This window comes from Naegleria lovaniensis (genome assembly GCF_003324165.1).
Source record: "Naegleria lovaniensis strain ATCC 30569 chromosome Unknown tig022, whole genome shotgun sequence".
Classification (NCBI taxonomy): Eukaryota; Heterolobosea; class Eutetramitea; order Acrasida; family Naegleriidae; genus Naegleria; species Naegleria lovaniensis.
Genome location: NW_025407844.1, coordinates 602484 through 626095, shown reverse-complemented (window position 1 = coordinate 626095; position 23612 = coordinate 602484). Strand labels below are relative to the sequence as shown.

At 36.7% G+C, this 23612-nt stretch overlaps 5 protein-coding genes across 5 annotated transcripts; 1 reads left to right on the top strand and 4 right to left on the bottom strand.

Annotated features, from left to right (window-relative positions):
• Positions 1-9: 9 nt before the first annotated feature.
• C9374_005012 (uncharacterized protein) lies at positions 10-11730 on the bottom strand (the record flags this gene model as incomplete). Its single annotated transcript, XM_044694716.1, has 1 exon — positions 10-11730. One exon carries the CDS (start codon positions 11728-11730, stop codon positions 10-12), a length of 11721 nt encoding a protein of 3906 aa, XP_044548724.1.
• Positions 11731-12102: 372 nt separating this feature from the next.
• On the bottom strand, positions 12103-15543 carry C9374_005011 (uncharacterized protein; the record flags this gene model as incomplete). The annotated part of the gene is made up of 1 exon (XM_044694715.1): positions 12103-15543. The coding sequence occupies one exon, from the start codon at positions 15541-15543 to the stop codon at positions 12103-12105; it is 3441 nt and encodes a 1146-aa protein (XP_044548723.1).
• A 79-nt stretch (positions 15544-15622) lies between these two features.
• C9374_005010 (uncharacterized protein) lies at positions 15623-17899 on the bottom strand (the record flags this gene model as incomplete). Its single annotated transcript, XM_044694714.1, has 1 exon — positions 15623-17899. One exon carries the CDS (start codon positions 17897-17899, stop codon positions 15623-15625), a length of 2277 nt encoding a protein of 758 aa, XP_044548722.1.
• Positions 17900-18023: 124 nt separating this feature from the next.
• C9374_005009 (uncharacterized protein) lies at positions 18024-20765 on the bottom strand (the record flags this gene model as incomplete). Its single annotated transcript, XM_044694712.1, has 2 exons — positions 18024-20285; positions 20640-20765. 2 exons carry the CDS (start codon positions 20763-20765, stop codon positions 18024-18026), a joined length of 2388 nt encoding a protein of 795 aa, XP_044548721.1.
• A 340-nt stretch (positions 20766-21105) lies between these two features.
• C9374_005008 (uncharacterized protein) lies at positions 21106-23478 on the top strand (the record flags this gene model as incomplete). Its single annotated transcript, XM_044694711.1, has 2 exons — positions 21106-21541; positions 21863-23478. The coding sequence occupies 2 exons, from the start codon at positions 21106-21108 to the stop codon at positions 23476-23478; spliced, it is 2052 nt and encodes a 683-aa protein (XP_044548720.1).
• Positions 23479-23612: the final 134 nt, after the last annotated feature.

Sequence of the window (23612 nt, the reverse complement as noted above, 5' to 3'; positions counted from 1 at the left end):
TTTCAAGAATTAAAATTGAGCTGCCCAACCAATATAGGTTCTTCCCAAGATCTTGACATCGGTAGCCATATCGATCAAACATTCGACTTGTTCTTTCACACTCGAGCACACTTCTCCAACCTTGGCTCTCTTATTAATCTCGGCATCTCCCTCAATGGCTCTCTCGACATATTTAATTCCCTTCTTAATGCAAGGATTGGCCTGAACATCGCTCTTGAAAATAACTTTTGGATTTGCCAATTCCAATTTCATTTTGGCCAATTCCACTTTCCGTTGTGGATACCATTTCATGAGAGAGACTTCACTATTGCTTTCAGTCTGTGAAACAGCTGCCGAGGATGATGACGAACCACCACTCAATGCATTGTCACTCAATCCATAACTAGTCGTGCTACTAGTACCACCTTCTTGCATCATCATACTCTGATAAAATTGTGGATTTTTCTTTGCATTCTTCAACCAATCAACAAGTGGCTCCTTAATAAATACATCCATGGTATTTAACAAAATATGTCTATGATTATGTAATGCTCGCATGCAATGAACCATACTTTCAAACAAAAGACCTGTTCCAACATTTTCATTTGAAAAATCATCCAAAGTCGTCGAAATGGGTGAAAACACAGCCAACAATTGACGTGTCAATCGGAAAGGAACGAGTTCAGGAACTGGCAAAATTTCAGTAGCACTTCCAAAGGCATGTCCAAAGTCAATTCCAATCAAAGATCCACTCGAATAATCCACAAGGAAGTTTTCCAAGTGACGATCTCCAATTCCTAAAATGTATGAACAAATAGAGAAAGTGGCAAGTGACTTGGCAAATCGATTTCTAATCGTGAAGTAAGCTTCATTAGAAATTGCCAATGATCTCAATCCATTTCTCAATAAATCTGGATTAATCGTCTTGTATTGCTCATCCATGACTTGTGTTAAACTATCTTGATTTGCTTTCTGATAAGATAAAATATATTTTTGATATAAATTCAATTCGGGATGATTTCCTGCTAATTTTTCCATCATTTTCAAATGAATGGTTGAAGAAATGTGTTTCAATACTTCTTGATCTTTGGTTCCAGATTCCTTATTCAATTGTTCTTCAATAATTGCCTTTAATGGCATGGTATTATCGACCCATTCAATAATTCCAACTTCGGTGCTCATTGGAATGACCTTATACATTCGAATGGATAATTCTCGTTGTTTACAATTAGCATCTTGATCTAAAATATTATTCATGACATGGAAAAGTTGTTGAATTCTTTGATCTTGACGTAAATCTTCTCCTCCTTTCACAAGGAATGCATAATCCTTTTCGTCTGAACCATGAATCTTTAAACGTTTGGGTTTTCTCATCGAAGACATGGTCAACAACGTTGGATCGAAACTAATAATTCTTACATGATCGTCCAAATTTGGTGGTTGCATATTGGGATAGTTCGTATTCATGGATAATGTTCCTAACATTAAGGAAGAAGCTGCCTTTCCAATGTTATCAATATATTGTCCAGGTAGTTCAATGAAATGTTGATGAGAAGAATCCGAAGAGGAGGACATTGAATGATTCATATTCAATGAAGATGACGATTGATGGAAATCAAGCATCCATTTAGAAAAGTATTCAAGTTTCGTCTTGCCATGTTGTAAAGCTCCTTTCGTTTCTTTCATCTTTTTGAATTTTGATAAATAGGAACTTTCAAACGTCTTTTCATCCATTTTTAACAATTTTTCACCGTCACGTCCTCCAAAGTCCTTCTTGATGGCTGGAGCCCAATTTTTGGCAAATCTTACATTGTAAACGCCAATATGAGGAGCATTGGGATCAAAAACATCATCATAGCATTCTTCCCATTTGGATTTGATATCTTTCTTTCGACTATTTTCTGACTTGTAATTTTTTGATTTCATAATTTCCTTAATGTCATCCATGAATGCTTTGAATCGTAATTCTGGATAATTCAACTTTTTGAGAGAATAAATAAATGTTTCAATGAGTGGGTTTTTCACTTTTTGTCTCATAATTTTGATACCTTCCAACACTTTGCGAGTAATAGTGGTATTTCCTTTTTCGTAAGAATCAATAATTTCATCTGCACTGATATTCAATGGATAATATAAGGACTGTGGATAGTTTTCAGCAATGGAAATTAATATTGGAACTAGACATTCTCCCTCTGGTCCTGTTAGGTGAGCCAATAATTGTGAAATCCATGTGATAAACATCCAACTTGGAATTTGTAACGTACAAGTTGAAGGTACAAATTTGGAAAAGACACTTCTTGTGGTTGGATATTTTTCTAATAATTCTAATAAACGTGGGAATCGATCTCTTGCTTCCTTGTTGAAATATTTCATACTGTTCATGAGATTTTCAACAATATAATTGGCTAATTGATCATTAGAAGGAAGTGAACTATGTTGTTGATCTCTTGTTAAAATAATATCTTCGTCATCATCAGTTTGATTCAAGCGTTGCTTCAAAAGATTATCACAAAATAGTGCAAACTTGAGATAAATCTTGGATGCTTGAGGATGTGACACATAGTCGACGTCGTCATCGACTTTGATGATCTTGGAATCATCAGACACTTGTGCAATATGTTTGTTCACCAATTCAATCGATTCTTTAAATCGAACAAATGAAGATCTTAAAATGTCTTCTGAAGATCCTAAATCTGTGTTTTGAACTTTGATTTCTCGAAGAGTAGAAGCAAACGAAGCGTTTGCATCTGCATCTAATAATTTGTAGGTCAACAAGTATTTGATTGGTATGTTTGCTTCGTTTCCATACTTGTTTCCATTTTGTTTGATAAATCGAACAAGTTTCTCAAACACAGAAACAGTGTCAGCAGTAGTCGATCCTTTGCTTGTTGCCTTAATCTTCAATAATTTCACAAGAGATTTGAAAAATTCAAAATCAAAAGCGATTGCATCACTACTGTTAGAATCTGAAGTCAACAAATTCTTACTGCATCCTTGTGCAATTTTGAGATAACTCTGAGCAACAGTATTGTTCTTTTGTTTTCTGGCGGCTTTTGTGACGGTCAAATACATGATGGCCTTCTCTCTTGCAATAGATTTTGAGAGAGATTCAGAGTCCATTGTCAAAATAGATGAACCAGTAGAGGTAGCACCAACCACATAGTCTTGTTGTGAAAGAGATCCTGCTGAGAGAAGAAGTGTAGTCGTTGGGTCGTCACCTAACAAGCTGCTTGTGAGAGGTCGAAGTGAAGACGACTTTCCACTGAGTGAAAGTTTTGGTTGATCTTTTTCAATAAAGTTCTCCAAATTTTGTGAAATTAAATCATACATGAAATTTCGATTGGTGACCACATTGTCCCACGTGTTCATATCATCAATGTATGAACTTGGATATCTCGATTTCCATGTTTGCAACAATTGAATTAACTTCTTTGGTTTCATATTCATTTGAGATTGCCACAAATCAATAAATTCTTCAATTTCTACAAGAGGTTGAAGTTTTTGCAAATAAATATGACGACCAGTTTTAGCGAGCGGTGACAATGAGCTCCAACTTTGTAAAAATTCGGCGTAACTATCCACAATGTAGGACTTGGCCTTTTCATATTGTTGAATAAAGAGTGACAAGAATGAAAGGCGATCACAGAACTTGCTCTCCAAGATGTCTCTCTTTGTGTTTGAACTCATGGCAACTTCAATGAAATGTTGTAACGCGCTCCATCGTTCTTTCAGTTTCAAATTACTATCCAAAAATAGGGAAAGCAGCTTGTCACTATTTTCACTTTGCCAAATCTTTTCTTGTATCAGTGATGATTCATCATTGGTGATATTTTCAGATTTGGTCATTCGTTTCAAATCAGACACAACTTCTTGTAATACAGTATCCCATTGGTTCATCTTTTTAAGACATTCTAATTTTTGTTCTCGCCAAAAGACTACTTCTTCTTCTAATGGTGGAGTATCATGAGATTTCCAACCAGCATCCCAATCTTGTAGACCCTGTCCATAAATTTTCAGTGCGCTATTGTACCGACCAGCTAATTCTTCGGAAAGAGCTCTCTTGGTATTTTCTTGTTGAGCGACGTGATACTCGAAAATGGATCGAACCACATCTTCTTCATCGATGGATTTGTATAGTTTACCTAATTCGATCCATGCGTCGATGTAAGCTCTCATGTCTCGATCTTGATCAATCATGTCTTCGTCATTTCCAGAATCAATAGCATTGTTTTCAATTAAAGATTCCAACAATAGGATTCCTAATTCAACGTTAAAACTTTGCATACTAACAGATCGAACAAGTTTGGGTGATAGAATGTTAAATTTAGGTGATTGAAGGTCCAAAATTTCAAGACATAAAGTCATTAACGCGGACATCAATACTGAGCTATCTCCAGATTGTTTTAACATTTGATTGAAGGTCGTGTGAATATTATTCTTCAATGTCTCAGCTTGTTTTTCATCCAATTTTTGTGCAATATTTGGATATAGAGAAGAGAATACCGAAACAAACAAATGCTTGGAAACATTCACATCATAGAGACAAAGTGCTTGCAATGGAGTAATAATCTCCTTTAAAGCAATTTGAATATCTGGTAATTCTCCAGTTCTGTACTTTCTGTACATGGTAATCTTATTTTTCTTTGCAATTTTTTGTCGAGTTTCCCAAGCTTCTTTTTCTCTCTTCAATCGAACAGCTCTACGTGCTTGATATTGTGTCATGGTATTTTCCTTTAACTTTAAAAATCTTCTTCTCAAGTATGGACCTTGGAATGACTCGGAAGTAGCCCCGCTAGCTCCTCCAGCAGCTGTAGCAGAATTTCCACCTGTGGTATCTGCACTATTTCCTTGAGCATTATTACTGGTCACAGACTTGAACGGTGTGAACAATAGTGATGTTTGACTCATACTTGGAGCTGAAAGAATATCTTTCAACGTCTCTGTTGCATATTGTGTTGGAGTAAATTGAGGAGTTTGAGTGGCCTTGACCATTCCAACACCAATAGTTGCTGGAACTTGTTGAGATTGTGACAAAGTGGCATAGGGATCTTCCAATGCAAGAGATTCATAAGGAAGAGATGCATAACTTTGAACAGTTCCATGTCCCTTCTTGGAACTAGATCCTATCGATACTCCAGATCCAAGAACAATGGATGTGGCCGTTAGTGGTAAACTTCTATGTTGCCAACTTGTGTCAATCTTGTATTCTTTAAAGACACAATTGGAAAGACTCTCTGAGAAGATGGCGTTGGTATCAGAAAAATCAGGTGAACGATGTAATAATTGAAGAATCAAGTATGAGGAAAATTGAAGCCACTTGTCACCTAAATTTTGTGAAAATAAGAGAGTAAATGATTGCTCCAAACGACGTAAACTTTCGTTGGATAATCTAGATTCGTGATCCCAAAAGATGAGCATTTTCTTTCGAATGTCTTCGGAAGGATCATTCATGGCCTTTAGCAACTCAGTTCGGATCATTTCATCACTTCTAAATTCGGTAGGTCTGTTATCGAATAACCAAATTAAAATGTCATAATACTTTTCTCGGCAAGGTTCAGAGAATGTTGCAATCATTTGAGCATCACTCGTGTTAATATGTGTAGTAATAATTTCCATAAAGTGCATGACGTCATCTTTTGGAATTGCTTTCACGAGTTGATAAACAATTTGAAGTGTTAATAATTGAGTAGGTTCATCTTTGTGTTGTAAATGTTGACGAATGAATGGCTTCAAAGAAGTATACAAATCAGTAATATGTTCAGCTCTCCATGAAATCAATTGAAGAGCTGTCTTCTTATAAACACCATATAAATTTGGTAAAATATCCAAAATCTTGGTTGGCAAGAAATTGTCAATAAATCCAGTATCATGAATTCCAATCTTGTAGAGACAATTCAAGAATCGATCGTATTGCATTTTCTGTAGAATTCCCAAACATCTTGCAAGAAGTAATTTTTCAAACAATTTCACACTATCATTTGAATGTGTTTTAGAATTTGAAAGACTCTTCAAAATCATTCCGCTAATTTCTGCAGCTGCTTCATAAACGTCCTTGTTCTTGAAGCTTAAATTATCGAGAATCTTCTCATAGAATTGTTCTTCATTCACTCCTAAATTGGAATCTGTCTCGGTCATGTAGATTGGAATATCATTCGCAATCATGATTCCCAAAAGTTGAAGTCCTGTTGTTCTCGCTAATTTTGCTGACGATTTCGATTCGTCATGACATAGCCATCCTAGAATAATAGTTTTGTTAATAGTCATTGCCTCTCTCCATTTCTCAACCATCAATTTAATCAATTCAAGATTGGATCTCAGAATCACTTTCTTTTGATGAGCACAATTCTTAAACATGAATGCGAGTAATTTGGAAGCTAAATCTTTGGTGAGTGCTGATTTGTGTGGAGACACGTCTTTCCATCTCAACAATAAAATTAACAAGTCTCTGATAAAGTAGTTGATACCTCTAGTAGAGACGTCTTCACTTTGTTTTTGTTCCTCTTCTTCTCTCAAAATTAGTTTCACAATAGGTTCGAAGAAGTGTTTGGCAAATGGTTCAAACACATTGGGTCTGTTAATGATGACCTTGCAAATGAAGAGTTTGATATTTCTATGTGTAGAGTCGTTATTTAGCTTTTTGTGCATTTCACCCATCCATGAAGGCATGGTTTGTGTCGTGGTGGACGTTACGGATGAAGCATCTGATGAAACGCCAGGATATTTGAAAATAGAGACCATGTGATCGATCGTTCTCAACACGGCAGACATGCAAGGATTAGCATTAATTTCGTCCATTTCCAAAGTAGAGTTGGTGTTGCTGTCATTGCTCGTGGAAGAGGTAGAACCTACATCTTGTGGCTTGTTCGATGATGCTTCTTCTTCTGATGAATTGTTCAAAATGGCCTCTTCTGCATATTTCGATCCAGGAATAAAGAAATTACTAGCAATTGGCAAACTAGAGCTCAATGAACTGTCAGAAAGATATTGTGACGAAAGATAACCGATTTGTAGCTCTCCTGGTTTTCTGTGAGTGCCAGCGTGTGATTCAATTTTCTTTTGATTAGAATCTACTCGTAATTCATCCACTGCTTTTCGATGGAATGCAAAATTGGTCTCAATTTCAAAGTTATAATGGCAATCGAGATTGACAATATTTTCCCACAAATCATCCTCTTTTTCTTTGAAGAGAAATCCAGTATAAAACTTTTCTTGAGTTTGTGTACATTTCACACCTCCAGCAAGCACATTGAAAGCACTTGTTCTAAAATCGAGTAACAAGTCGTGACCCAACAACTTGAATTCTTGATCGTTGAGTTTCCATGAACGTGCAGCAAAGCTCGATCTCATAACTTTCTCTGTCAATTCTTTACCAGTAAGCTGACTGCTGTTTGCTGTTTTTTCACAATACTTGTTGTTGATAAATTCCTTGACAGCAGTAGCAGGCAATAAACGATACATGGCTTCCAGTAAATTGTAACAGCAAGTTCTCGTGACAAAGAGAGCTTTTACAGAATCTGTATCGAGTTCATCAATATTGGGATTTGAACTTTCTTCACTTAGAGCCGTTGGTTTTGCGATCGATTTCATTAATCGTTGAATATTGTCCTCAAAGAATTGAATTAACACTCGTTCAGGCATGTGTGTGAGGCATGTGAGACAAACCCACTGAATCACTTGTCTTCGAATATCGATTGGCAAACTTTCCTTGTAGAATGTCTCTAAACAACTATTGGCTGCTTTCAAAAGCTTTTCATTTGTGAATTTTCCAAATAAGGATTTCAATGATTGTGTCATTCGTTCTTGAATTGGATGATTTTTCCATCGATAAAGTGGCAAAATTTGTTCCAACACTTCAACAGAATCAGATCCTTGAAGAGCAAAAAGTAAGTCCTCAAGTAATGAAACATGATCATCGTATTCGCTTGACTCAACTTCTATTTCTTCATAATTCAATGGAAAATCATCAATCACAATTTTCTTGATTTGATTAAGAATTGGTGCAAGTTCTCCTTTGAACTTTTCTTTTACTTCGTCCTTTTCAGACGACAGTAGAGAGTTCTTAAAGATGACTGGCAAAATACGAATGGCTTTCAATTTCAAATCAAATAGATTGGATGGTGATTCACTCTCTGAAGTTCTAGAAGAATCATCTCTCTTGATTTTGAGACATGTCAAAAGGAATTCAATAATAGCCTCTTGATAAATGGCATGCTGCAATATTAATGTAGCATCCAAAGCGAAAAGTCTCTCAATGAGTGACATGGTCTTGATTTTGTAATCGTCATCGGTAGTGTTCTTACATTTTTCAAGAACTGGTTTCAAAGAATCCAATACATGCTGCACAAAGATCGACTTCTTATCTTTTTTCGAGGATGGAAGTCTTAAAAATTTCAAACTCACGCTCAGAATTACATCAAATAAAAAGTGATGGTTCAGCTCGTGCTGATCTTTGAGTGATGGAATGTTTGCAATTCGTGTCAGGAGTGCCTTGGAAAATACATCCAAGTGTTCAGAAATGTACGTGTCAATTTCTGAGTGGAATATTTTGTAAAATTGCGCCCCTTTCGTGGTTGGCTTCACTCTGTGAGGCTGTTTGGAATGATGTTCTGCGCTGCTACCTTCGTCACCTGCAATTTGATATGAAGAATCAATTTGGGATAACTTCTTCGATAAAATGTTGTCGGCTGAAGAGGAAGCTGTGGTGTTTGTGACCATATCTAACAAATGATCAACATCAATGGAAAACTCAAAGCACATCTGAAGCATTTCTTTGCAAATAATAACATTCACTGGTCCCATTAAAGGATCAAAATGTTGATTAAATAACTTGTCTAAAATCTTCTTTCCAAACTCATTTTTTGATGAGTAATGAGGTCGTAAGGCATCGTCATCTAAATAATCTAATTTGTGCAAAAGTCTTATTCCTCTAAACATGAATGTATAATCATCCATATTCAACTTGACTGATTTTGTGAAATCCAATTGATGAATATGTTTTTCAACAAGCTGTGACAACATGTCATTCAAAATCTTTTTGCATTTAGCAATAATTGCTGATCCATTAGCGGTATGCTTTGAATATGTGACAATTGATTCTAGAATCTTTCGTGTTAATCGAGGTAGCATAGTTTGCACTTCCTCTTGATTCGTGTTAAAGCCTTGCTTGGATGGTGTTAAAATGCAAAGGAATAATAATGTGAGGAATTTGGTGTTCTCCAAAATATTTTCCTTCTCTGTGACTTTTTGTGATAATAAACTGCTTGGATACTTGTCAAGCATCAAACCAAAGAAGTTCAGTAACTTGAATAATGTAGAGGTCTTTCTGTGAATATACTTTTCTGAGTCGGAAGAACTGATCAAAATAAATGACTCACTCGTCTTTTTGAGAGCAAATTTTTCAATAAAGTTATAAATGTGACCAATGATCGAGCATGAAGTCGAGGCCACATGTTCTTGTTCATCCTCTATTACTCTCACTTCTCCATCATCATCGAGCATGTCATTGTCATCAGTTGTTTTCCTCTTTTTGTAATTTGTAGCTCTACTTCCAGATGAAGATGCTCTCTTATTTTCGAGATTCAATTCATCATGTTCCTTTTCCAAGTTAAACAATTGGTGAGGATACAAAAATTTGTGATTAAATAACCAATAAAGACAATCAAAAGAGGCCTCTAACTTTTGAAGCCAAACCATTACTTTTTCAAAATAAGAAATGTCATTGGCTGTTGCTGTCGTACTGAGAGCAATATTCACTTTCTTTTCTTCTTTCTCTGATTTGACCTTAATTGAACCTCCATAGCTTGGAATGTACGAAGAAGGAACGTCTACCACTCGAAGAACGCTCGATTCGTCAGATTTGAATTTTGCATGAATCCATCTTCGTGGGCCATCATCTGTATCAAATCCAGGCAATAACATGCACAACGTTGGGAATAATCTCATGCATTGCTCACGACAAATTCTCTCGCCGTTTCCACATTGCATGAAAATCCAATCCACACAATCAGCAAGCGTTGTGTGAATTCTACGATCCATCTCACTGATAAGAAGAGATGATTTTTGAACTACAATTCTCTCGATATGTCCAATTAATTGAATAGATTTTTCAATGATACCAGTGCTGTTGGAGCTCGAATGAGATGTTTTTTGATTTTCTAAAATTTCTGAATCATTGTCAATAATTTTTAAACTGATAATCACATTGTGTAACCAATCAAGCACATGTCTTTGAACGAGTGCGTCTACTTCTCTAAAGCTTTTGTACATGCTGTTAAAAGCAATAACAGCTCCCAATCTCTTGAACAAATTTGGATGATGGATGTTGCTGTATAGCCTTTGGAAAAGTGATTTCACATTAATGTATTTCTTGTCACGATCGTGCTTGACTGACCACTTCAAGAATTCATTCAATAATAAAGCACATTGATCTCTGAGAGCTCCATCCGTAGTGTTTGACATGGAATCAATGATTGAGTCCAATAAAGCCATGGTCTCCTTATTTTCATATTGCATGTTTTGAGTAAGCCAGTGGACCAATTGGAACATTAAAGGTTCAAATAATTGTTTGGTGACTTGTTCAGTATCGACTGAAAGTCTCAACAATACTGGAAATAATTTTTCATAGATTTTGTAATAAGGGGTTGGGTCGCTTGAGACTACTACAGTAGATTCTTCATCATTGATTGATGAATCTTGCTTGTTTTTGCGCTTTTCATCTTCTTCCTGTTGCTTCATTTGAATTTCTTGTGCCCTTTGTCTTGCTTGTGGGCTATATGCATTTTTACCAACCATATAAAGTACAATCGAGTGCAAGAATTCACATGCCGCAATCTTGGTTTGTCTATCACTAGATTTTTCAGCAAGTTCCGTAATTCTGGGTAAAACAGGATCAAAGAAAAGTTCCATTTTCACATCACGGAATGGCATTGAGAATTTCACACGTGGCTCCGTGTCCCATGTAATAATGATATCGTCATTGGCGTGTGAATTTTCGGCCTTGTTCAAAATATTGGCATTGTCTCCTCCAATTTTTCCTAGTAATCGGATGATACCTAATTGTACTTTCTTGAGTGGGGTTTTGTCAAAACTAGAAAGCTTGTTTTTAGCTTGTGTAGTGTTATCATTGGTTTTTCTGATGGAAGTTTTGGTTTGTCCTTTCAACAGTTTGGAAATGTCGGACACCTCTGCATCTACATCATTGTCGTCACCGCTCACACCAATAGAGTTGTTGTGCTTGACCATCAGATAGGGATCTAATTTTGGTAAAACTTTAGGGAAGCACTTTTCAACAAGTTCAGATCTTGGCAACACTTTCAACCAATATTCAATGGCTTCAAGACCGATGTTTGCAAGAGGTAAATAACTTAGGCCCAACTCGAAGGATAACTGCAATGGATGCACCCAATATTTGAGATCAATAAATGATTTAGGCATGGAAAGCACAAATTTGATGCAACTAGTGAGTAATTCTCCTTTGAATTCATGCAATCGTTGAATGACGTTATCTTTAACAAACTTCAAAAGTAATTGATAGCAAATGACTTTGGTATTGTAATCGACAATGAAGAGTTTCTTCATGAGAATTTCATCATCTTCAACTTCTTCATCTGTCATTTGGGCAGCATTCTCAGCCAATAGTGATTGAGATTCTTGTTTTACAATTGTGGAAGATGACTTCATGATGGTACTCTTGTCGTTGATATTTTCAAAATAGTCATACTTGTCACTAATCTTCATGGCCACTGATAACATTTTGTAGAATCCGCTAATGTATGGATATTGAATTGATTTTTCTACAACAAGTTTCGAGAACACATAATTCCCTGGCGTTCCCAACTACCACTTCGCTGGTGTAACATTCCTTTATTTGGTTCATTCGGGCTACGTCTCAGTGTTTTTGTTACATTAGCTTTTTGTTGTTCGCCCAGCAAAAGCTGCTTTGTCTTTGTTGAAGGACAAAGGCTTCTGCTGGAGCTATAATGAATAATAAAACGACTTGAGGTATGTTGTTGTGATTAGAAAAATACGGTGTAATTGTGGTCGGAAGAAATAAATAGGTGAACAATTTTAAACGTGTTCCAATTTTTGGACGAACTTTTTTTGTGATGAAAAATGCTTGACATTTTATTGCATGTCTTGAGACGAAGCCACCACCTGGCTCAGCTGGGAATACGAAACGAGGTTTTTTGTTTTCTTTGCAAATACGTAAAAAGGAGGTGACAACAACTGATAATTTCCAACAATCACAGCAATTTGTTTTTGATAAAGCTTGGTGCTGGTTGTTGATGAAAATTGTCCAATTAATTTAAATTTGAATGGATCCGTCTGATTTGGTGCCACAAATATTTTAAATGAGTTAATTGGTTCAGAATGTCGAGATGCATTTTCATTGTTCTCATTGAAATTGCGAACCTCTACGGTTGCATTGCTCAAAGAAATATGATTAGTCTTAATTTCAAATTCTACGGGCTTTTTAAGCAAAAATGCCGCAATATGATTTTGAGCATGAATTAATGAGTCGTGTGTTTGAATAATGGTAAAACTGATGTCGTCGGTTAATGTAAGTCGTTCTGTTAAGTTTGGCAAAACTTCACTTGTTTCAATATGGAAAACAGGAAGTGAAATGTTGTAGTAATTGGAAATGCTTGTCTCCATGAAATCGGTGGCAAATCCGGCCCTATAGTCATGTCTTGACTGATGGTATGATTGACGGATGGAGTTGACACGATGTTGTAAACATCGCAATTGTAAGTCTTTCGCACAAATTAAATCTTGATCTGTAAAACTATAAGAAATGGATGTCACGCTTTCTCTAGCTTGCTTTCTTTCATTATTAAAGTCAACAAATTGTTTTTCAGTCATTCTCATCAAAATTTGTTGGTTAATTTGACTAGGGGCATCACAATATTTCCTCTTTCTATCGTTATTGTATGAAAGATATACACATTCTTTTTTCACTAATTTGATTTTCATGTTTGAGTAACTTCTATGATAGTCCAATACTGTGGTTCTTTTTGAATAATCACGTGACTCTCCGAAAAATCCTTCAAGAGAACGTGTTCCCAATAAAGACAAATCAAAAACTGCATCTTGTGGAATAATTCTGATCAATTTCTGAATTGTTTTGATGTTATGGATAATGATGTTTTTTGTGAGGGTTCCGGATAATGTAAAATTATTATTCTTATTGGAAATAATGACGTCTTGGAAAACGGTATCCCACTCATTCAAATAGTCCAAATTTTCCTTAAGAACTTGCAACACTTCGTGCAAATTGTGTGAAGATGTTCCATCATGATTTTTGTCATCGTAAACATGAAATAAATCATGTATCGCTTTTAAGTACTTATAGAATCCTAAATATCGATAGTTGGTTCTCTCGTTCAATAATCGTAATTTTTCAAGTAACTGTAAATTGCATACATCACGTAATACATCCTCAGATTGATCATCATATTTGATAAACGAGCTCCGTTTAACTATTTTACACCACTCTAAAGGTTGTTGTCTATATATTTCATCGAGTGTGTTCAATTCAAATCGTTGTAAAATAGAACAAGAAATTTTGGTGACAGCTATGTCTTGATTGCTAAAATTTGCCACACACACTTTACCAATGTTAGTATGAAGGGTTTCACTCAACAACGTAACACTTAATTCGTTGTCATTGCTGCTATGATAGAAAGAAATGCCTCCAGAGTTAAAATTCCGTGGTTCTTTTTCTTTCCATTCAAATGAAATTGTGTCTTTGTCATTCACTATGAAGGAAAGTGGTATGTTGGTCGCTTGTGTTCTTTGAATAACAATTTTCATCAAATGGCAACCGTTTCCGTTGTCGTTGGAAGAAATACAAGCAGAGGAATGGCGTGCAATTTGAAGGTTTGGAGCACCTACTTTAGTGGCAACCGGATATAATTTTGGTCTCCCATTAATTGCATTCCTCATGTTTTTGCAATGGTGACTGTAGCAAAAATGATGTAGTTCATTTGGGCTCGATGTGAAATATTTGTAATTAGCAGACCCTGCATCTGACACAGTACAGACGATGTTTCGAGTATATGTGTCACGAAATTCAGAAATCGTGTCTCTAATGGTTTGTTCAGTTTCAGTAGTGCATACTTTGAAGTTTCCAGGAATTCGAACTTCACCGTTAATACTGCAATATAAAGTTTGAACAATTTTTTCAGCTAAAAAACCCTTGGGTGGAAAATTCGGACTCTGAGCTAGTGCAGTACAATCACTAATCTTCAATGGACCTTCATTGGCACCGTATACAAGCCCAAGCTTGGTATTGATTCCTAAATGCGGTGTTACATCTACTGCATCAATTTGAACAAGACCAAAATTTTGATTTTCAATAACCTTCATTTTTTCTACTAGCTTATCAAAGTCATCTTTGTCTAGTTTAGTATTCCCTTCTCCATATGATGCGGTGTGAAAATGATGGTCGAGTGTGGATGAACAAGGTAGGACTAAGTTACATCTTTCAGAAGAGGGTTCAAATTCTTGTCCTCGTTTCAACCCTCTCGCCAATGCTTCATACGCATTGTATCCCATGATAACCAATAAATCTTGAGCAAAACAAAGAACAGATGGGCTCCATCTATGGCCTCTACTGTCTTTGCAAATTAATTGTGAAAAAGCATCACGAAGATATGTGAAAAAGAAAGTTCGAGGTACTAATTTGCGACTACCTAACACCTGAAAAAACAATTTTTTCAATTCTTGAATATCCTCATCAAATATATCACATTCCGAATAATAACTATCATCATCGTTATTTTGTGATTTAAAATCAGCATGGTCTACAAAATTATGAGAGATGGTGTCGGACTTGGTATTTACAATTGATGAGTGTGTTGGAATAAATTTGTTGTTAATTAGTTGTTGCAGCATGTAATACGGTGCTGTTTGTTCTTTTGTTGAATATGACAACGTGATGTAGTCTTCAGCAAAACCATGATCCAGGATTTTATGTAATTCAATAACGCCGACATTTTTTTCTGGTTCGAGTAATTTCATGATGGTTGAACTAGAATAACGTTGTGACGTTGTTGAGGTTTGAGGTGGGTCTTCGCAAGCTGTACTTGTTTTGGAGTGTTTACGTTTTTGACGAATTCGCATCAGCTCGTCATGACACTCTTTCAATTTCAAATAGCCTTGAAAATGTAGTTTGTTGATCCATTCTGATGTTAACTCTTGATTTTGTCTTTGATTTTGAAATTTTGGGTCAGAGTAAATGTTATAGATAGCACTATCCTCGTCCGGGTCAATGCAATCAGTAACATATTGTGCAATCTTTGTTGAATTGTCAACCTGGAATTTGCAACAGTATAGAACAAATGGGACTCGTTTGTTGTGTGTGATGAGGTATGAGAAATATAGTTCGAGATGGCGATGGATGGTATTAAAATCCTTGCGATGAAATCCACATTGATCAATAATATCTTCTATTAAATGTTCGACATTAATATATTGATGGACTGCGAATAGCATTGTTTTGATGGCAACATGATATTCCGGTCTCAACAGACCGACAAAGGCGTTTCGTTCATGTTTTAACATTTTTATTGAAAAAACCTCCAGCAAACACCAGAACAAAACTTCGACAGCCTGCTCGACCTTTTTTAAAATGGTTAGGATTCTAAAAAATAAAGTGCTTTCCAAATGCTATTGTAACACTATTTCTGGGAGTTGGGAACGCCAGATAATTCCATCTTAAAAAGTGTTTTGGTTTACACTTCTTCAAAAATCTTTTTGAAAATTCAACCAAGTTCAAGAACAGCTCCATATCTTTAGCATTTGATGGGATGAGTGCATCTTGAAGAATTGCAGTTCCTTCATCAACTACCTGCCCTGTAGCTGTTGTGACTGAGTTTCCAGAGGTACTGCCATCTCCCGACAAGGTACTTGCATGTGTACATCTGAGATCGAATTTGGATATCATTTGCATAATCACTTCGATCAATTTGTCATACACAATGGAATGCAAATGTTCAATAAGATCTTCGGATAGTGTTAAATCAACCCATGGATAATTCCAATCTCCTAGTTTGATATTCTTTGGATTTAAAATATTGTACCATAAATCTAAGTATTCTTCATAGAGGGATGGAGGTTGGTCGGAGGCCATTGAATTAGTATTGGTGTTCACATCATTGGTGGTCACTAGAGAAGTCACACTAGAAATTGTCAAAGTCATACATTGAAACACAATTCGATCTAAAAAGTTTCCAAGAGCTCTCTCTTTCATATACAATGCAATCAATAATTTCACAAATGCGCTATAATTAGCATACTTATACTTGGGGAACAGATATTGCTTTGGGTAAACCAAAAACAAAATTCCTGAAATTTTCTCTAACGAGTCCATAATCCATGAATCAACAATGTCAAGTTCAAGAATAATATTCGCAAAAGCAGATAAAAAAGATGGAATGTGAGAAACAGATTCTTCAAGTTGCTCTTGACTTCTTGTAAGTAATTGATCACTCAATTTCAGTAATTGTCTTAGAATTATTTTCATGTCGTTTTGTGTCAAGAATTTCTTCATTGGAAGAGCAAATTGTCCAAAACTTCTAATTGCAATACTTAGGAAATACTTGTTGATGTTTGGATTAATGGATGGAGCCGTACTCGATTGAACAGAGACATCAGAAAAATTTAGTGAAAGTAAACCTTTGAATTTTTGCATGAGATTCTTAAACGTTCGCAAATTCGATTCAAGTTTTCTTCCGCCATCACGAATTAACTCGTATGAAATTTGTGCTAGGAAACTCTCAAGTGCAGGGAATGCATTCTTTCGTACCTTGTCATTTCGATGAGAACATAATGTTGAAAGTCGATCAAACATTTTCTCTGCATCCACTGTGAGATATTCCTTAAATTGGAATGCATGTTTCGCAAGTAAAATCAATGCAGATTTTGGAACGTCGTATCGAGTTTCATTCACAAGCTCCAGACTTGTGCACAAGAGTTGATACAATGGTTTGATATAGGTCGAACCTTCTTCTACAGAACCACCAAATTGAGACAAGAAATGGGAGAGACCTCGAAACGTCGAAGCAATCAATTGTGGTTCTGGTTTTGCCTTCTTTGACTGATTGAGTAGTGTACTCATGAGAAGAGACAACATTTGTTGTTGATACATGTGTGTCTCTCCAGGAAAATATTCACACAACACACCTAATAAGTGTAAAATACTTCCTTTCAATGTTTGATTACCATTATTGCCCAATCGTTGGAATTCTTTGAAATAGACTTGGAACACTTCTCGAATATTGAGACTTGTATCGGACTCTGCAGGAGATCGATTGGATAAAGTAGCCACAGCACTTGATGATTCTCCAGTAGTAGAGTTTTCATTCCTCTCATCTGTCTCCATTTGATTGTTATTCTTGGTTGCGTCATCATTGGTCGTTGAGGACGTACCTGCTTCATCCGATTCGGAGGAGGAAGAGGAACTTTTTGATATCAATAATGGAGAATCATTCTCCATCAAAATAATTAATAATTTAATGAGAGGAGGAATGGTTGCGAGTCGTACTTGATTCGAACTCTCTCGTCGGAAGACATTGACACACCACCTTTTGATCACAAGAACGTGCTCTAAAATTCGTTCTTTTGCAATTTTAATATAATTCAATAAAAAGTCGAAAATTGCTTTCCGACTCAGAGTCATCGTCTTGTTGCCTCCAATCGAACTTGGATATAAAGTGAGTGATCGATTGACATAGGCAAATATTCCCTTCTCTTCATGGAATAGAATACTAGAGCAGAGACCAATGTCGTCCGAGGAGAGTCGACTGCAAAAATCGTTCATATCCGAAACGATAGAAATTGGATTTAACAGTGCTGTGCACTTTTCTCCTTCTTCGAGTACTGTATGTAAATCGAGAAGATGACGATCCAAGGCTTGCATTTTTTTGTTGTTGTGGGTTTTGATGATTTCCAATCTCTCGTCCTTCCCTTGTGGCAAATATTTGTGTGAAAAGTCAAACGATGAGTCAGCACAAAAAGTGAAATATTATTTAATTGTCTCGAGACTAGTAAAAATCAAAGGTGGTAGTGGTTGGCTTTTTGGCGCTTGTTGGTGTTTTTACAGCTGATTTGGAGCTCGATGAAGGCTTCATGAATTCTTCTTCATCATCTTCTTCCTCCTCCTCTTCCTCCTCTTCTTCTTCTTCCTCTTCTTCGTCTTCTTCTTCTTCACCCTCTTCTTCTTCCTCTTCTTCTTCGCCTTCCTCTTCCTCACCTTCCTCTTCTTCTTCTTCTTCGCCATAAAAGTTGTCAATATCATCCTCTTCCTCTTCTTCCTCTTCCTCTTCCTCAAATTCAGCATCTCCCTCCAATTCATCATCCTCTTCTTCTTCTTCCTCTTCTTCACCATAAAAGTCGTCGATATCTCCAGAGAATAAATCTGAGGATGTCTCTCCAATAGCACCAACATCAGCTTGCACGTCAGTCGATGCCAAAACATTTCTGTCTTCGTAGTTGAGAGTTTCTGGTGGGAAATCAGGAAGAGGCAAATAGCCATCTGTAGAATGGTTTAGAATGTGTGACAATGTACCTAAAATAAATCTAGCACGGTCCTCAACAAACTTGCTGTTAAGTGAAATGGATGTTTTGGTGTTGGCTCCGAAAATATCGTCCGATTTTTCATGCAAAGTAGATACAAGTCCTTTTGGATTGAATAAAATATTTCTCATAAATCTGGCACGATCACGAACATCATAACTCTGGTCATATCGAGCCAAGTTCAAAACATATTGAATCAATAAATTGATTTGCTCTGACTTTTTAACGTCAGCGGTATTGGCAACCTTCAAATACAATTTGGTACTCAAATTCAAAGCTTGCAATTTGACCAAGTCATCTTCCTTGACAAAATCCTTGGCTAAAATACGTAGAGCATCAGCAGCAACGCCAATGCCAATACCCTCCTTTGAAGGAAGATAGTCAATATATTCTCCAATCATGTAGGCAATGCTTGCTCTGGCAACTGGAATTTTGATATCATCCAACAAAATGGCCATTTGCAAAATAATTTTCTTGTTATCTTCAGGATTTTGTTGCAAGAGTTGATGAATGACAATAATGGATTCTGCCACAATTGTATCTGATCCCTTTGTAATTAAATTCATCAATGTACCAATACATGATTCTACAACTTCAGGAATTCTTGATGCCACTCTTCCCATGGCTCTAACAGTATTGTTAACAAAGTCTTGTTCGTTGGGGAATTTGACATAAGTTCTGAATTCTTTCAGAATACTGTGAACTGTTTCATCAGTGGCGAGAAGTGACAAAATCTCTAATTTGAGATTCTTTACATAGGCTGGATCTGTTGAATAAATAAAGAAATCCTTCAGGTGATTTGCAAAAATTTCTGGTCGTTCTCTTGCGATGGTTGAGACAGACATTAACCCAATGTATGCATTCTCACGATAAAATCTCAAAATTCTCAATAATGGGGCGACACATTTCAAAGCAAATTCTTGTTTAGGTGCCAAATAGAAATGTAAATCGACCACCATTAAAACAACAGCGCTGTTGTTAGTTTTCAATAAAGGAGCTGTTGATTTCAATAATAATCTGTGATCTTGATCAAGTTCCATCTCTGCTCCTGGTTCAAACCCATCATCGAATATTTCTTGGTTTCCGTCATGATTTCCTTCTGTGTCATCGTCATCTTCGTAGAAAGCACGTTTCTTGTATGCATCACTCTTGAATGGAGATTGGAAATGAGCACGTCCATACCGTAACAACATTTGCATAATTGAACATTGTCCCCATTCATCACAATCAACCAAGAATCGGCACAGTTTTCTGAATACTGGGTGAATCAATGAGTAGTTGGTTGGACAGACTTCATTGAAAGCGTGAACTGCGGCTCCCAAAACCATAGTATTGTTATCCTTCAATAATTCTCCGATTAAATCAGCACATTCTGCTCCGAGTTCATCTGGATTTTGTCTGAATACTTTAATGATACCTAAAGCAGCTGCTTTTCTCACGTAGGGACTCATATCATGAAGACATTTTTTGATTCCGACCAAAATAACAGTGGTAATGTCTTGTACATTAAGGCTTGACATGACTCTCAAAGCCAATGCTCGCAAGAATTGATTCTTGTCATCGAGATCCTTTTGGAAATTGTTGATGGAGAGCAAGGCTTCTTCTTGTTTTTGTTCGGCAAAGTGAACGAGATACATGTAGACCAACTTTTTCAGTTCAACATTCTTGGTTACTACGTTCTTGACTACGTATGGGAAGAGAGGTTCTACTTCTTTTCCGGATGATGCCATCTGTATTTTGTTATTTGAAGGAATCATATGAACAAAATCATCAAATTGATAAAAATTGAGGTGTATGATGATCAAGAGAAGAAATGATCCATGTTGTTAGTTGTTATTTGTTGTGTTGAGAAGATATTTTGTTGTTGTTGTCGGTATCGTCGGTACGGTAGTCATAGTGTTATTTCATTAATCGTGATGTTGAATGTCGTCATCATTGTGGAAATTATCATCAAAAAAACAATCAAAGTTGTTGTACCATCATCATCAATATTCCCATATCCGAAATTGCCATCATTTCATTTGTTTGACAATCATTCAGCACTATATGAACAACAAAATTTTGCCATCCAACACAACACTTACAGCAATCACCTTCTTCATACCAACCAATTTATCCCTGAAATTATTCGAGTCCAATTGCTTGGTAATTTCATCAAACTTTCCGGTGTTCGTCTCCTTGAAGTATTTCGAGTCTCCGCCTAAACTCATTTTTTTATGCTTGTGAAAAAATCTTGCTTTTACAACTTCTAATACGTTGCTGGGCGCAACAAACTGTTACTTTATATTCGGGCCAGAACAACATGAAAGGGTATCCACATGGTTCACAACATATTAGCAAGATTTTAATCAATTCCATCTTGATTACAAAACGATCTGCAAGTCACTCATCAAACATCCTCAAATCAGCAAAAAAATTTCCTCGCCAGCTCATCAACACCATAGACTTTCTCACAACTACTCGCTCTCGGGTTCCATCCTTTCATCCCATCTCACCACCTAAAGTGCAAAATTTCTCTAATAATTCAAAAACAACAATTCACGACCTCCAATGCCATCCTCGTCCAACACCACCCCTCAATCACCACAGTCCACCCAACAATATGAATCCATTCTGGCACAGGCCGAACAAATCATTCAGAAACGTTTTCTTACGCCCTATCAAGAAAAACTCAATCAATTATTAGGTGATCGAGGAGGTGCTTTGAATCATCACTCTTCCAACAATTCTTCTTCATCGGGTATTTCAATACCCAATTCTACATCCACAACGGTTTCTGCTGGTACACTTCCTCCACTCCAATTAACAGTGAATTGGACAAGTATTCGAGAATTGATCACTTGTCATGGATTGGCAGTGGCTGAGAATGCGATTCAAATGTTGCAAGAGCCTTCGCTCTATGAGAACATGAGAAAGGGAGTCATGAGATTCATTTCCGAAGATAAATTACAGAGAACGATTTTTAATGATCAAGTGGATGTGATTTGTAAGTAGAGACATGAATAACGATGAATGCTAATGATTTCTATACATACACACACGAACCCACACAATTTTCATGACGCAACAATGGCTACTACTGGACCTTTGAAATTCATTTAAATGAATGAAACTCTATGAATGAATGGAACCAATGATGAACATGTGAATATAATAATAATAACAATTACTAATTTTCGGAAACTGTTTGGAACTTGCTATTTCAAACTCAATAATGAACTTTTGTACATGTTAATTTTGATGAATTGATGGATCATGAACTTGTGTGCTTGCGTTTCACTCACTACTGGTCACACAACTCGTATAGGTATTGACTTCTTTGCTGGTGAACCAAAAACGGATGAAACCGAAGCAACACAAGGAGAAGAGACCATGGTAGGACTTTCCGATGAACAAGAAGGTCATCTCCTCTACATGATCAATGCCAGCACTCAAGAAATTCTCGGCTCCAATGCATTTTATGAACAAATTGATGAAAGTTTTGAGGAATTACTAGAGACTCATCATCAAATTTTGGAGCAAGAAGAAAAATCTTCGAAAAAAGCTCTCAATTCTCAATCCATGTTTAATATGAAATCACATGTAACTACTACGACATCCACAACGCCAACTTCCACCAATAACGAACTTTCAGCAACCAAATCATCCAGTGCATTATCACACACTTCTTCACAATTGACACGAGGATCGAGTGTCGTATTGAGCTCGAGTCCAACTTCTCAACAGAGATCGGCATTATCGAGACAAACATTCATGACATCACCAAGTGCTTCACCCATGTCTCCAGGAGGAAATGAAATGAGTAATGCTGGTAGTAGTGGTGGCGGTGTCATTACTAAACCCAAACCACTCCGTAGAATGTCCTATATTTATGATGAGAAACATTTGGATGACGATGATTTGATTGGAGCTTCAAGTTCCATGACGAACATGAATCGAGATGTCATGTCCAACGATTCCGATTTGGATAAAATTGAACAATTGAGACGAGTGTGCCTACATCCACACATTTGGGAAAAGAGAGACATTTCCAAAATGCTTCGAATGCTTCAAAATGAAGATCTTCGTTATTGGAAACCCAACTCGGAACAAGCCATCATGATTGAAAAATGTGTGGAACAATTAGAATTACGATTCAAAAAGTTCTCGACTCCCGAAAAGATTATCAAAGCTTGGATGATCACAAAAATCAATCGAAAGAGTTTGAAACAGGAACGAGTGTTTGTCTTGACCGATTCTAAGTTTTACACCATGAAATTCTCCAAAGACATTGACGAGAAACACATCAAAATGTATCCCTTACATGCTGTGGCCATGATGGACTGTGCACGATTTATGCCCAACAAGGATAAGAAGAAGAAACCCTATGGACTTGCTATTTATATGGATGAGGAGAAGGTTTCATCGGGTTCCAAGGTCGCTGCTGACGATGACGAACAGGGTGGTAGTCATAGCCACCACACTACCAATGGTGTCAATGGAGGCGATTCAGATGGTTCAGCCCTCACCATGGAAGATAAAAAGAAGAAGAAGAATCTCTCACAGAAAGTGTTGGGAAAGCTTCGAAAGGAAAAAACCTTACAAACCAATGACACCTTCTTGGATGACGACTCGGACAACTCTTCAGATTCTCTCCGTCGTGGCACCATTGTCGAAGAAGTGAGTATTGAGGAGAAATCTCAGACCCGACCTGAAACGAATAATCTCGTGGCTCAATACTTTATGTCATGCAGTACGGTGCATCAGAGTGAAGACCAGAGAGATTTCCTGATGGAAATTGCATGGACCTTATTCGCTGCATGCAGTGCATTGAAAGGAGAGCGACAACTTGTGCCCTTCACTCAACAACAAATTAAGAGGCCTAAGAAGGATTTGGTTGGAACCTATCTGTACAATAAGCTCAATATTGGTATGAAAAAGTAAACTATTTCATAAAACCTAGTTTAAATTTCATTGCGAATGATGCTGCATGTCTTGACAGTGACAAATTTGAGAGCAGTTGTGGCTAACAACTGTGTGCTAAACGCATGTGTAGTCGTCGAATGCCAACTAGAAAG